Source organism: Hyla sarda, chromosome 4 (genome assembly GCF_029499605.1).
Source record: "Hyla sarda isolate aHylSar1 chromosome 4, aHylSar1.hap1, whole genome shotgun sequence".
NCBI lineage: Eukaryota > Metazoa > Chordata > Amphibia > Anura > Hylidae > Hyla > Hyla sarda.
In genome coordinates this window covers 127,105,126-127,119,276 of record NC_079192.1, presented here as the reverse complement: position 1 = coordinate 127,119,276, position 14,151 = coordinate 127,105,126, and the positions used below count along the sequence as shown (strand labels likewise).

Sequence of the window (14,151 nt, the reverse complement as noted above, 5' to 3'; positions counted from 1 at the left end):
AGATCCTCTAGGGTCCTATGTAGCCTAACACAGCTTTCCTGTGTGAAACCCCCTCAAAAGGAGACAGACTGAAGCTGTATCTCATGATACATTATAGTGTTAGGGGACACAAAACAAAGACCATAATGGGAAATGTATACTACTAGTGGAAAAGCCATAAAAGAGGGAAAATAGGAATCAATATGGCAAATAATCCATCTGTCACATCAACTAAAAATAGTTTACACAAGACATACACAAGAGCATTTACTTTAGGTCTGTGGTGCCCCACACACTGGCCCCAGGACCAGACAACAAGTAAGGAGAACAGTGCCAGAAAAGTGATGCTGCAAAAAGCTAAAAATTACTTTTAATGGCACTTGCACTGTATCTAAGTGACTGGTATCCAGTCATGGGGGAATAGCTATAGCTCCTCCAGCCATGTTCGCTACACCCTCTTCCGGCTTATTAGCAAGGTAATTTTTACAATGCTAAAGGAGCTATCCAATTTTTTTTGCCCAGGCAGTCTGCTATAAAGAAACAAAACTATACATACCTTCCACTTCCCTGTTGCCTCCAGTAACACTGCTTACAGTCTCTGATCCTCCCCTCTTTTAGGTGCTGGGTCCAGATGTGTCAAGTGCCGCTTAGTCAATTAATGGCTAAAGCAGTGACCCTCCTCAGCCAGTGGTTGGTTGAGTAGCAATTGACATGGTCAGCCTATCCTGTCCTCAGCCATGCTCCTCTTCCTAGTTCTGAGGCTCAATACGTCAGAGTGCAACTCAGCCAATTGGCTGAGTGGCAATTGACATATTGGGCCCAAGCACCAGATGAGAATCGGCGATTGGGAGCACCAGACAAGCGAGAAAGGTATGTATGGCTTTGTTTTTGTTTTTTTATAGGGAAGAAAAAACATTCAGCTGGATAACCCCTTTAAGAAGACACTTATGTAATTTTGGACCTATGGGCCTACATATTGTGCAATTTTGACAAATTATGCAACTATGCAACAATGCATAAAACTAGTATAGAATCCCCCATCTCCGGGAAGATGTAACAGCATAAAAAACCAAAGCCTAAATTTAGTCTAGGAACTGTGAAAATCCAATACATGAGCTTCTCAAGCAAGCCTAAAGCCATCTTCATATTATTGAGAATATTGTGTTTGTTGAATATAAACAGGAATTGGACATTCATTGACCCCCAACACAAGTACTTTTATACATTTTGGCACCAGCAGTAATAATAACACAAGCTTTGGCATGCTTCTGGTAAAAAAAAAAACATGTCTCTATTTTTTTCAGATTTTAACTGTTGCCTGCATACAGCATATAAAACAGATCATTGTAAAATAATATACCTCAGCATAATCTTATTCCTCTTCATATAGTAAAAATATATGTTAAAGGACAACTGTCATCCCATTAACCCACCCTAAACCCAATACACTGGGTTATAGTGCGGGTGAACAGGAGACCAATGTGGGGTCTCTGACTAATATATCTACCTTTAGTCTGGCGCCCGGTCCCACTGAAGGTCCGCTTCTTTCTTCGCGAATTGCACACTGGAGGAGGGCCCGCCGGGAGAATTTGAATATTCATTAATGCTGGTCACGTGACCAGTGCTACATAAATATTCAAATTCACCCAGCAGGCCCGCCTCCTTTGCCCATTTCGCCGAAGAAAGGAGCTGACATTCAGCGGGACCTGGCTCCAAACTAAAGGTAGATATATTAGTCAGAGACCCCACATCGGTCTCCTGTTCACCTGCACTGTAACCCAGTTTGGGTGGGTGAATGGGATGACTTTTTTCCTTTCAAATATCTCAGCTTCTCTGGGGAAATGTTACTACCATTTGCAAGCATGAACCCCTTGCAGTCTTGCTTTTAAGAACCATTGGGTAAATTATAGATGACTTCATGCTTTCGACAATACATTACCTTGCAGCCGTTGCTATCCCAGACCCTGTAAACTACTTTCCCAAAATACAGTGCTGTACTACAAAAACCATCACTTTTGGTAAAATTATATGTTGAAAAAAAAAAAGTGCAAAGAAAAAAATAAGACATTAAAAAAAGACACTTCCAAAGAAGAATCATTGCTGGGTTAAACACACTGCAAACTGGTTTACAAAATTGAAGTAAGATTTTCCTTACCGTCTCTTCCTCATCTTCATCTTCCTCTTCTTCATAGAAATCGATCTCGTCTGGATTCATGTTTGATTCCAGGAAGTCTGTCTCATCATCTCGGGCACCGACAAAAAATCTGGGTGTCGAGCTGTCGCCCTCGCAGGGTGGGGTCAGGGATGACATCACAAACTAGTGGGCCTAACATCACGCTCTGGAACCATCACGTAAAAATAGGACAGATCTTGTGAAAAGATGGGGTCAGTTCTAAGGCCTCCAGCTTCAGGACATAGGGTTTAGAAGCAGGGAAAGGATGCATGAGTGGTAAAGGGATACCCAAGGGTTTCTAACTATGTGAAAAAGCACAAGTTTTAGCATGCTCTATATGGCTGGTGGATACATACATTTTATTGGTCAGAAAGCCAGATTAGAAATGCTTATGTCATCTGTTCCTAGAATCAAAGTGCATGAGTACCAATGGGGGAAGGTTAGAGTCCTATGTGTGATTTCTGCCAGACATCAATCTTCCAGAACACTGCACCTAGAACATACACAACAGCATTTCACTCAGTCTGGTATTTGTCAATATTAGGTATACAAGACAAATATTTACTCATCAATAGACAACACAATGCAAGGAACTGGAGGAGAACCTACTATGTGTATACAGAAATAAAAGAGTCAAACTTACTCTAGGATAAATGTCTCAAACACGTCAGCAATAAGTGTTATCCTTAGAGGTGAAGAACTGATAATATTGTTCTCTGTCCTTCCAGCAGGGCTAACTAAAAACAGCCTGTTCGGCCAAGAGCGAGCTGAACTGATCACTGGTAAACAGCAGTTCTCCTCCGCGCTGCACATGCACCCAAAGAGAACAGAAGTTAGAGGTGAGTTAAAGTTCTGCATTCTCAATAACCTATGGCTCGCAGTGCTCAGTGCTCCACCCCGCTAGACAGCTGTCTCAGCACTTCAGAGGAAGAAGCAAGGCTCAGAAGTGACAGTACAGACAGCCCTGTCCAACAGTACTGACAAATGAGGGGGGCTATAAGGGGTGGGACAAGCCTTCTTGAGGCCATCGGTGCTGATACAACAATTTATGTCTTTATGCCCAACATTAAACACTTTATATACAGCTGTGTTGCATTATAAGTCACAATGTGCCCCACAGGTTGCACAGAGAATGTTACACACAACTGTGCTCTCTTGTATGAAGTGACATACAGCCAACAATCTGTAAAGAGAGAGAGGATGGTGGTACAGGGAATAATGAAAGGGAAGGGCGACATAGTCTTTTTATTATTCTAATGCATCTTCAATGGAAAATAAATCTACTTTAGATTAGGGCTGGGCAGTATACCGGTTCATACCGAATACGGAAATTTTTGGGCTGCACAATATGAATTTTCCCCATACCGCTATACCGGTTTGGCCCCTCCCCCTTGGGAATGAATTATCAGCGCAGCGCTGTCCCCACATCGGGGAACGAATCATACGTGACCCGCCAGCGCTGTTCTACTCCCCCCACCAACTCATGTGACCTGCCAGCGCTGTTCTGCTCCCCCCCCCCCCCCCCCAATTAATTATCAGCCCAGCGGGATACTACTCACATGTCACCCACAAGCACTGCCCTCCTCCTCTTTGTTGGGGGCCGCCGGCGCTGGAACTCACTGTACGCCAGTGGTCTCCAACCTGCGAACCTTCCGATGTTGCAAAACTACAACTCCCAGCATGCCCGGACAGCCAACGGGACAGCCAACTCCCAGCATGCCCGGACAGCCCGGGCTGCAAAAGATAAAGAAGCCGGCTCCTTACATGACAGTGGGCTCAGCCTATTACTGGCCGGGACATCGTTCCGGACGGTGATAGGCTGACAGCTGTCCGACGTTCCAGTCCCCAGCGTAAGGCCGACGTAGGTAAGTTAAAGTTTATTTTCTGTATCTTTTGCAGCCCGGGCATAGGGATACAGCAGTGGTCTCAAACCTGCGGACCTCCAGCTGTTGCAAAACTACAACTCCCAGCATGCCCGGACAGCCAACGGCTGTCCGAGCATGCTGTGAGTTGTAGTTTTGCAACATCTGGGGGTCCGCAGGTTGGAGACCACTGGCGTACAGCGAGTTCCAGCGCTGGCGGCCCCCAACAAAGAGGAGGAGGGCAGTGCTTGAAGGTGACATGTGAGTAGTACCCCGCTGGGCTGATCATTAATTGGGGGGGGGGGACAGAACAGCACTGACGGGTAACATGATTTGGGGGGGGGGGAGCAGAAGAGCGTTCGCTGGTCACATGATTTGGGGTGGGGGTGAAAGAAATACCGTTATATACCGTGGAACCACCATAATTTACAAAAATACTGTGATACACATATTTGGTCATACCGCCCAGCTCTACTTTAGATGTAATCAATCATAGTAACAGACTAATAACAAACCAAATGTAATCTGATCTTGCAGTCATCACCCTTTCATCTGCCTGTACTTGTTAGGCTGCATCCACACCACGTTTTTGCAATACAGTTCCCATATACATTTTCAATTTGAAAATCGTACAGAACTGTAATGAAAGCCGTATGCATTGACTTTCCATTGAAAACCGTATGCCAAAAGATGCATCAGGTTGTGTCCGTTTTGCATCTTGTATGGCTTTATCAGTTTTTTTTTAAATGTATACTTTTTTTACATGGGGTCAATGGGAACGTACAGAACTGTATGTGCGTACGGTTCCATCCGGTTTTCACCATACGGTTTTTGACTTTGCACAGTTTTTTTCTTGGAATTTCAAACAAGCAAGTGAAACTTTATTCATTCTTAAAAAACAGATGCAACCGGACATCATTTTTCAAACCATATACAGATTTAATTTTGTACAAACGTTTTCATACAGTTTAGTCCGGTTTTGAGGAATCCGTTTTTTTTATCAAAAACCTGATATGTTTTGCAAAAACGTGGTGTGAACCGAGCCTTACAAACATAAGAAAAGGGATGGCCCAAAATAAGACAGATAAAGACCCAGAATATGACCCATATGATTTTTTATTCAGATTATTGGAAAGTTAGTTTATTTTTCATTTACAATATATCCTATTTAACAGGGTTATCCAACACTACAAAAGTTCTTGTTTAATAAGCACAGGTTAGTATAAAAAAGGGCAACCCCATTAGCAGGAAAACATAGGTGTAAATAAACCCATGGTTAGATTGAGCTACTCACTAGAATTCTGGACATGCCTTTTTTATTTCAATAAGTTCTTTCCATGGGTGAGATATAAGAATTTATGTTAATTTGCAAATAAGGCTCAAGTGCCCAGTGGGCGTTCTCCAGCATGGGAAGAGCCCAGGTAAGGCCAGCCCATCTCCTCTATATCATGGCCCTCTTGCATCCGCCTACCCTGTATGCCATCAGAAAACATAGATAATGGCTCTTAATGTGATTGGGAGCACCTCCTGGGCACTTGAGCCTAATTTGCATATTATTGAAAATCAGAATCAGGATGACTAGTCCTGTCTAGCCATGGGCCTATTTACACCCGTTTCCTGCTGACAGGTCCGCTTTGAGTCACTTTATTCATGTAGCTTTATTATATATAGAGTGCATTATAATACTGACAATATACTGCAGTCACTTGTAGATTATAATCAGACATGGCATATGTACACTGAGGTATACCATTAAGCCAGTATGCCAACATATCCCCCAAATGTAGCCCTGTAAGTAGCTATGAATTTAGCCTTAATTTAAAGGGGTACTCAACTGGATTTTTTTTATTTTATTTTTTTTTTTTTAAATCAACTGGTGCCAGAAAGTTAAACAGATTTGTAAATTACTTCTATTAAAAATTCTTAATCCTTCCAGTACTTATCAGCTACTATTTGATCCACAGGAAGTTCTTTTCCTTTTGCATTTCCTTTCTGTCTGACCAGAGTGCTCTCTGCTGACACCTCTGTCCATTTTAGTAACTGTCCAGAGTAGGAGCAAATCCCCATCCAAAACCTATAAAAAGAAAAGAACTTCCTGTGGATCATACAGCATCTGATAAGTACAGGAAGGATTAAGATTTTTTAGAAGTAATTTACAAATCTGTTTGAACTTTCTGGCACTAGTTGATTTAAAAAAAATTAAAAAAAAATTATATACATATACATATATACACACACACACACACATATTATATATATATGTTCCAGTGGAGTACCCCTTCAAGGTCACATGCCAATTGTGTGATAGTTACTAATAAAGTTCTCATGCAAAGTCACGTTACAGTTTCAATTTGAGCAGTGTCCAACAAAGTATTGCCCAATACTGCACCAGCCTTCACACAGGAGTGTGCATCTAAGGGCTCATTCACATTGCCATTGTGCTCTGGTAGATGGAGCTCAGTCAGCTAGTCTGTCGGAAAGACCCAGTGGTGTCAGTTGAGCTTTGACACGTTTTTTTTGCGCAAAAAATAAAAAGAAGAGCTGAATGGACCCAGAACAGGATGAAGCACAACAGCAATGTGAACTTAGCCTTATGTCAGACTGGCCAAACAGAGTACCAGTTGATCCTTCAGTCCAGCAGATGACCATCACTATTTTATTAGGAGCCAATGACTTGCCGGTAGAGACACTATTTATAAACTAATAAACAAATAAATGGTTCGAACAGTGTCTCTTAACCAGTGTGCCCCCAGCTGTTGCAAAACTACAACTCCCAGCATGCCCGGAAAGCCAAAGGCTGTCTGGGCATGCTGGGAGTTGTAGTTTTGCAACAGCTGGAGGCACACTGGATTAAAATATAGTCACAATCCAGGAGGTAACTAAAACAGGACAGGTATTTGTTCTCTACAGATTGACGAATAGTATTTCTGGTATAGGAAAAAACAAAAAGTGTACCAGTGAATCTGCTTTTTCACATTACTACTGGATGGAGGAAAGCAAAATTCTCCTAACACAGCTGCACAAGATAAGTACACAGCAGCTCCAGCAGGGAGTACAGACACATACAGTGCACGCAATCTAAGCAAACCACAGCCTGTTCTCTTAGTCCACACAATGTAAGCAGTCCCCTGGACGCCAGACAAGAACACCGAAAGTTTAGAGCTCTTAAAAGCAAGTGAAGAAACTGTGCAGATCTGGAACACAATGTACAGCAATAAGATTTCATGACTACTTCCTTCTCATATTTGTCTCTATGATTCAGATGACAGTGCAGGTTACTGTCCCTGGAAAGAATTCAGAAAAAGGAGAGGAGCCCACTGTCTATAAGGTGCATTGTGCCAGATGATGGGCATGTCGACAAGTCTGTATTTTACAAACCTAGTACACAGAGATCCGGCAAGTGTTTGTTTCCCATCCAAAGAACTGCACAAAGCTCCAATTCTTCTTATAGGTCACTCCATCACCATTCTGTGTGCACAGCAACCACCCTTTAAAAGGAAAACTGTCACTAAACTCCCCCCGCACTGACCAGAGGTACTGGCTGGTAGTGCAGGGGACGCTGATCAATATGCTGCCTACCATGCCCGGATCCGTCCAGCCATTCGCCCGTTATCTTCATTATACTGGATATGCAAATGATCTAACTGGCACGGGCGGGGTTACAAGACCCAATCTGGCATTGTGACGACATTTCGCCGCTCGTCCGCAGTACCGCCTGGCTTATGAATATTCATGCCCTCCTTCCGCCTCTCCTCCTCGCTCTGTATGTGACTTCACTGCGCTGAGACCGCTTCCGGGTGAACACAGGAAGCGGCACAAGCGCAGTGGAGTCCTCTACAGAGCGAGCAGGAGAGGGAGGGCATGAATATTCATAAGCTTGACGGTACTGCAGACGAGCAGCGCTGACTTCACAGTGCTAGATGGAGGCATGTAACCCTGCCCGTGCCAGTTAGAAGATCATTTACATATCAGGAATAATGAAGATAACGGGCGAACGGCTGGACAGATCCGGCCATGGTAGGCACCATATTGATCAGCGTCCCCCGCACTACCAGCCAGTACCTCTGGTTAGTGCGGGGGGAGTTTAGTGACAGTTCTCCTTTAAAGAAGTAGGCCAAGGAAAGGGGAAAGTTTTGGCCGCAGTTTGGATGATAGGAAGGAACAGATTACGTCAGAGTTGTCTGTTATCCTAGAAGGAGGACGCTGTATAATATTCAATTTAGCAGCTGGCCACCTACAATACAGGCTGATGCCAAATAAAAAGTTTTATATGTGAGAGGGAGGAAAAGGGGTGTCAGCAGGGTGATGTGCTGCCACAGGTGCTGGCATCATTCTCTTTTGCAGCAATACATTATATTAAGTTTGGCTGTCCGGGCCAAATCTTATTGAGGATGTCATCCCAACTACAAGGCTCTCTGTCATTATGAAAAACTTTTTATATTTGTTAGTACTACTGATAAGATGACTTTTTTTAACCCCTTAAGGACGCAGGGCGTACGGGTACGCCCCTGTTCCTGAGTCCTTAAGGACTGAGCGCGTACCTGCACCCGCTAACAGGGTTTAAACCGTTCTCACAAGCGGAGAACGGGTTAAACCCCGCGGGTCCCGATTGCGACCGGCATTAACCTTTTAGATGCCGCGTGTCGTCTAAACTGAAAGTAAAGCTATCCCGGCAGCTCAGCGGAGCTGATCGGAACTATCACAACTGAATCACGATGTCCAGATCAGCTTACTGGACGACGGGAGGGTCCTCACCTGCCTCCTCGTCGTCCGATCGGCGATCTACTGCTCCATGCCTGTGCAGCAGGCTAGAGCAGCAGAGCGCCGGTAACACTGATCAATGCTATGCTATGACATAGCATTGAACAGTGTATTCATGGTATAATAAATAAATAAATAAATAAAAATAAATAAAGTAAAAAGTGGTAACAAAATAAGAGAATAAATGTGAATAAGCCCCCCCCCCCAATAAAAATGTAAATCACCCCCCCCCCCCTTTCCTATTTTTTAAAAAAAATAATGTAATTTAAAAAAATCATATGTGGTACCGCCGCGTGCGTAAATGTCCGAACTATCAAAATATAAGGTTAGCTAACCTGCAAGGTCGATGGCATACATGTAAAAAAAATACCAAAATTGAGAATTTTTGGTCACTTCATATACCATAAAAATATTAATGAAAAGCGATCAAAAAGTCCCATCAAAACAAAAATGGTACCGATAAACACTACAGACCACGGTGCAACAATAAGCCCCATATAGCCCCATACGTGAAAAAATAAAAGGGGTCAGAAGAGGACAGTTTTAAACATACCGTACTAATTTTGGTGCATGTAGTTATTTTTTAAATTAGTAAAATAAATAAAACCTACATGAATTGGGTATCCCTGTAACCGTATGGACCTACAGAATAAAGTGTCATTTTTGCCGAAAAGTGCACTGTGCACTGTGCCCCAAAAATTAGCAAAATGGCATTTTTTCTTTTTATTTCACGCCACAAATGTATTTTTTTTCGCCGCAAATTATGTTAAAAAATAAGCAATGTCATTACAAAGTACAATTGGTAACGCATAAGAACAAGCCCTTATATGGCTCTGTAGGTGCAAAATTTAACGCGTTATGATTTTAGAAGATGAGGAGGAAAAAACGAAAGTGCAAAAACAAAGATTGTTTTGAGTCCTTAAGGAGTTAAATGTACATTTATTTATTTATTTAAAAAGAAAAAAGTAAATTTTACTAAAAAATTAAAATAGCCGCCACTAGGGGTCATCTATCTTTTGCAGACAGACTACTCTGTATTTTGCAGCATACTGGATACCAGCCGTAAAGTGTGTTGGTATCCAGTATAGGAGATCACCATTGCAACAATGCAGCCTTCAGCTGTTCCTAAACTACAACTCCTATGATGGGAGTTGTAGTTTTACAACAGCTGGGAATACAATCTTTGTAAAACTGTTTTAGAGCTGTGTATTCTCCAGATGTGTGCCTCCAGCTCTAGCAAAACTACAAAGGATGTGTGGGCATCCTGGGAGTTGTAGTTTTGCAACAGCTAAAGGCAACACTGCTCTAACACAGTGTTTTATAAACACTGCAGCTCCAGCTGTTGCAAAACTACAACTCCCAGCATACTGGAACAGCCAAAGCTTGTTCTCTGACTCCTGAATGACAAAAGAAGCTGATCAGACATTCAGGAGACTATGAAAGCTGAATGACACACATAGTGACAGCTATGTTGATTAGCATCCAGCTTTATTAGGAACAGATAGAAAATGTATGCATAAAAACTACTGTGCAGTGATTTCCAGACTGCCAGGTGCTCCCAGACTCAGAGCAGATGAGTCATCACAGTGAGGGAGACAGATGGACACGCCTCCTCCACAAGGCAAGAATACACAGCAAGTAAGCAAGATATAAATGCTATTTGTTAGGGATGTATATGTACATGATCAGTATTAGGTACTGAGTAACAGATCACTTTTTTTTTCTTTTTGGCAATATGACAGGTACGCTTTAATGCAAGAGGGAGGTCAAAATGTTCAGCATAGCAGTACTGTGTAAATATATTCTAATACTTTATTTCAATGCTTCCCAACCTGTGTGCCTCCAGCTGTTAAAAAACTACAACTCCCAACATGCCCAGATAGCCTTGTAGTTTTGCAACAGCTGGAGGCATACTGGTTGTTCTATTTACTGCAGATATGGTCACAACCCAAAGCAGTAATACTTAAACAGGGTATACCGGTTTTAGCAAGTAATTTACCACAGTAGGGTTATAGGTTGGACTTAAAGGGGTACTCCGGTGGAAAACATTTTTTTTTTTTTTTTTTAAACTAGGGCCAGAAAGTTAAACAGATTTGTAAATTTACTTCTATTAAATCTTCATCCTCCCAGTACTTATTAGCAGCTGTATGCTACAGAGAAAATTCTATGATTTTTGAATTTCTTTTTTTGTCTTGTCCACAGTGCTCTCTGCTGACACCTATGTCTGTGTCAGGAACTGTCCAGAGCAGCATAGGTTTGCTATGGGGATTTTCTCCATTGTAAAAATTCTAAAATTGGGTCTACAAGAACATGCAAGTGTAAAAAATTAAGATTATGAATTTTCTCCTTCACTTTGCTGCTATTCCTGTGAAACACCTAAAGGGTTAAAACGCTGACTGAATGTCATTTTTAATACTTTGGGGGGGCAGTTTTTATAATGGGGTCATTTGTGGGGTATTTCTAATATGAAGACCCTTCAAATCCACTTCAAACCTGAACTGGTCCCGAAAAATAGTGAGTTTGAAAATTTTGTGAAAAATTTTAAAATTGCTGCTGAACTTTGAAGCCCTCTGGTGTCTTCCAAAAGTAAAAACTTGTAAATTTTATGATGCAAACATAAAGTAGACATATTGTATAAGTGAATAAAAAAAAAAAAATATTTGGAATATCCATTTTCCTTACAAGCAGAGAGTTTCAAATTTAGAAAAATGCAAAATTTTCAATTTTTTCATCAAATTTTTGAATTTTTCACTAAGAAACTATGCAAGTATCGACAAAATTTTACCAATAACATAAAGTAGAATATGTCACGAAAAAACAATCTCGTAATCAGAATGATAGGTAAAAGCATCCCAGAGTTATTAATGTTTAAAGTCACAGTGGTCAGATGTTCAAAAAACGCTCTGGTCCTAAGGTGTAAAATGGCCTGGTCCTTAAGGGATTAATGGACGCTTGTTAACCTTGTCAACTATGCGACTATCTATCATTTCTCTAAAAAAAAAAAAAAAAAAAATCTGTTCTGGTAATTAATTAGGGGAATTTAGAACAATAGCAGTCCATGGACTACTGAGCAGCTCTCTGTGATGGGGGTGGGTCCTGAACAGCAGTCCTCAGGGTCAGTCTTCTTGAAACATTCCATTAAAATATTGCTAAAGCACCAACATTAAAGGCAACACAGAATCAATAGAATGTAGTCAGATTATTAAGTGGAAAGCAAAATAAGACATAAGCCTTGAAGCATTGTATGAGAAAAGAAACCTTAAAGAAAAAAAGTAAGAAAAAATAATAAGCAAAGAAGAGCAAGGCCTCCAAAACTCTAAATGACTTTTCGATTGGATGGTTGTGACCAGGGGTGATCACTATCACTGGGTACATGTCTTGGATATTTGACCAGTGCCCCAGGCAACTGCCAGATTAAAAGGGGTACTCCAGTGGAAAACATTTTTTTTTTCATGCCAACTGACTCCAGAAAGTTAAACACATTTGTAAATTACTTCCATTCAAAAATCTCAATCCTTCCAGCACTTATCAGCTGCTGTATACTACAGACTGTTGTATAGTTCTTTTATAGTGTTCTCTGCTGACACATCTGTCCATATCAGGAACTGTCCAGGGTAGGGGCAAACCCCCATAGCATACCTCTCCTGCTCTGAATTGTAGACAGCAAAGAGTCTTATAAATATATCTTTTTTTTTAGACAAGACAAGTGGAATGCAGAAAGATCTTAAATGGAAATCATTGCCCTTTCAAGACAAAGGTAAAAGATAAATGGGTTAACTATTATACCAGTGAGAGCAAAACAACTGCTGAGAAGGCAGGGGATAGGCAGGAGCTAACCAGTCATTTAGCTGTTTACCACATACACTGAGCTATTATGTTTTTATCTGGCAAATCATTATTTTATTGATATGAAAAGTTTATAAATTGCTGTTTACATTGGCAACAGCAGCGGTTCCCTCATTGTTATATAAAATGGTAAGTTGCTGTTCACACTGAAGGTACCACATGAATTGGTGACAGATTATTAAAAGATGCCATTGCCTCCCCTAGGCAGAAACATTCTTGATTAGATTGAAGTTAGCTGAGTATTCAGGAAAGAAGAGACCGGGCTATAGAGTGAGCTGTCTGACAGATTTAGCACAAAGGCAGCCTGAAGTGGATTGTAATACATGTAAGCTGCTGGGAACAAACTGTACAACATTTTTCATTAAAACCAATAGAAAAAATGTTTCCTACAGTACATACAATGCAAATGATAAAATGTAGGCAGTGTGCCTGGCCTTTAAGCAATGTTTTCCTGTTACATTTGTGCATCTTCTGGCACAGGGTGGTACCAGTCCTCACATAAAGAGTCAAGTCCCATGTAAATAAAATGCTGCATGCTACAGCCACAGATACAGATGTACTTCTATAGCGGATTAGCATCGCAGTATAACACCACCCACCATAGTGCAAGTATTGTTGCTATGCTATGGTTTGGAGCTGCTTCTAGACGGTGTATTCTAGCTGTATCTGGCAGGAAATTGGCAGCTTATAATGTGTCTATGATGCCATCCAGTGCCCTTCTAATCGGGTAATATAGAAATGCTATGAAGAAGTTTAGTGCCACCTCTGGGTGTGTAAAAAGCATCAAGTCCCTGCCAGAAGAATGCAACTCAGCTGTCCCTTTCCTTACAGCAATCTCATCTACCATTACATCTCCTATTTCCATTCTAACCTCATAAGCTACATCTATTTTAGCCTTCTAAACTTCAGCTTATGTTGTTAAAGGGGTACTCCGGCCCTAAGACATCTTATCCCAAGGATAGGGGATAAGATGCCGGATCACAGGGGTCCCGCCGCTGGGGACCCACGCAATCTTTCATGTAGCACCCCGCTATCATCAGCCTCTGGAGCAGACATCGCTCCGGGTCTGATGAATCACGATCACGGGGCCGGAGTATCGTGATGCCACGGCTATGCCCCGTGTGACGTCACACTCCGCCTCTGCAAGGCTTTGGGAGGAAAAAGTTCAGCACATTCATAGGTCCCCACTTAGCTGAAGTAGTCTATTCACTTAGGCTTTCCCTATATAAGTATGTATGGACGCGCCCATTGGACTCTGAATTTAAAGTTAGGGTAGGGTCATACATGCCATATATTGCTGCATATTTTCTGCAGTTGGTTTTGCTACTCATTAACCTCAATAGAAGGAAAATACACAGCAGCAAATATGCAGCAAAATATGGCGCGTGTGACATATTTGATGTGCAGGATTTAAAGTTGCAGATTTGAAGCCGTGATCAGTCATTTAGGTTACATTGAACTCTGCACCTCAAATTCTGTGCGTCAAATATGCGCAGGATACTGTACATGTTGGTGCAAAAAGTTCCTTAT

General features: G+C 41.7%; 1 protein-coding gene across 11 annotated transcripts in view; it reads right to left on the bottom strand.

Annotated features, from left to right (window-relative positions):
- The window catches only part of PPIP5K1 (diphosphoinositol pentakisphosphate kinase 1), a 206,128-nt gene that overhangs the window by 178,092 nt on the left and 13,885 nt on the right, over positions 1-14,151 (bottom strand). For 9 of the 11 annotated variants that reach the window (XM_056572095.1, XM_056572096.1, XM_056572098.1 and 6 more), the window contains exons 1-2: positions 2,796-2,931; positions 2,135-2,645 (exon numbers count right to left, since the gene is read on the bottom strand). In XM_056572095.1, coding sequence (XP_056428070.1) covers positions 2,135-2,290 — 156 coding nt within the window. In that variant the 5' untranslated portion in view covers positions 2,291-2,645; positions 2,796-2,931. Of the gene's footprint in view, positions 1-2,134; positions 2,646-2,795; positions 2,932-14,151 lie in introns of those variants that run through there. The other 2 variants (XM_056572093.1, XM_056572092.1) reach the window with 2 other exon arrangements.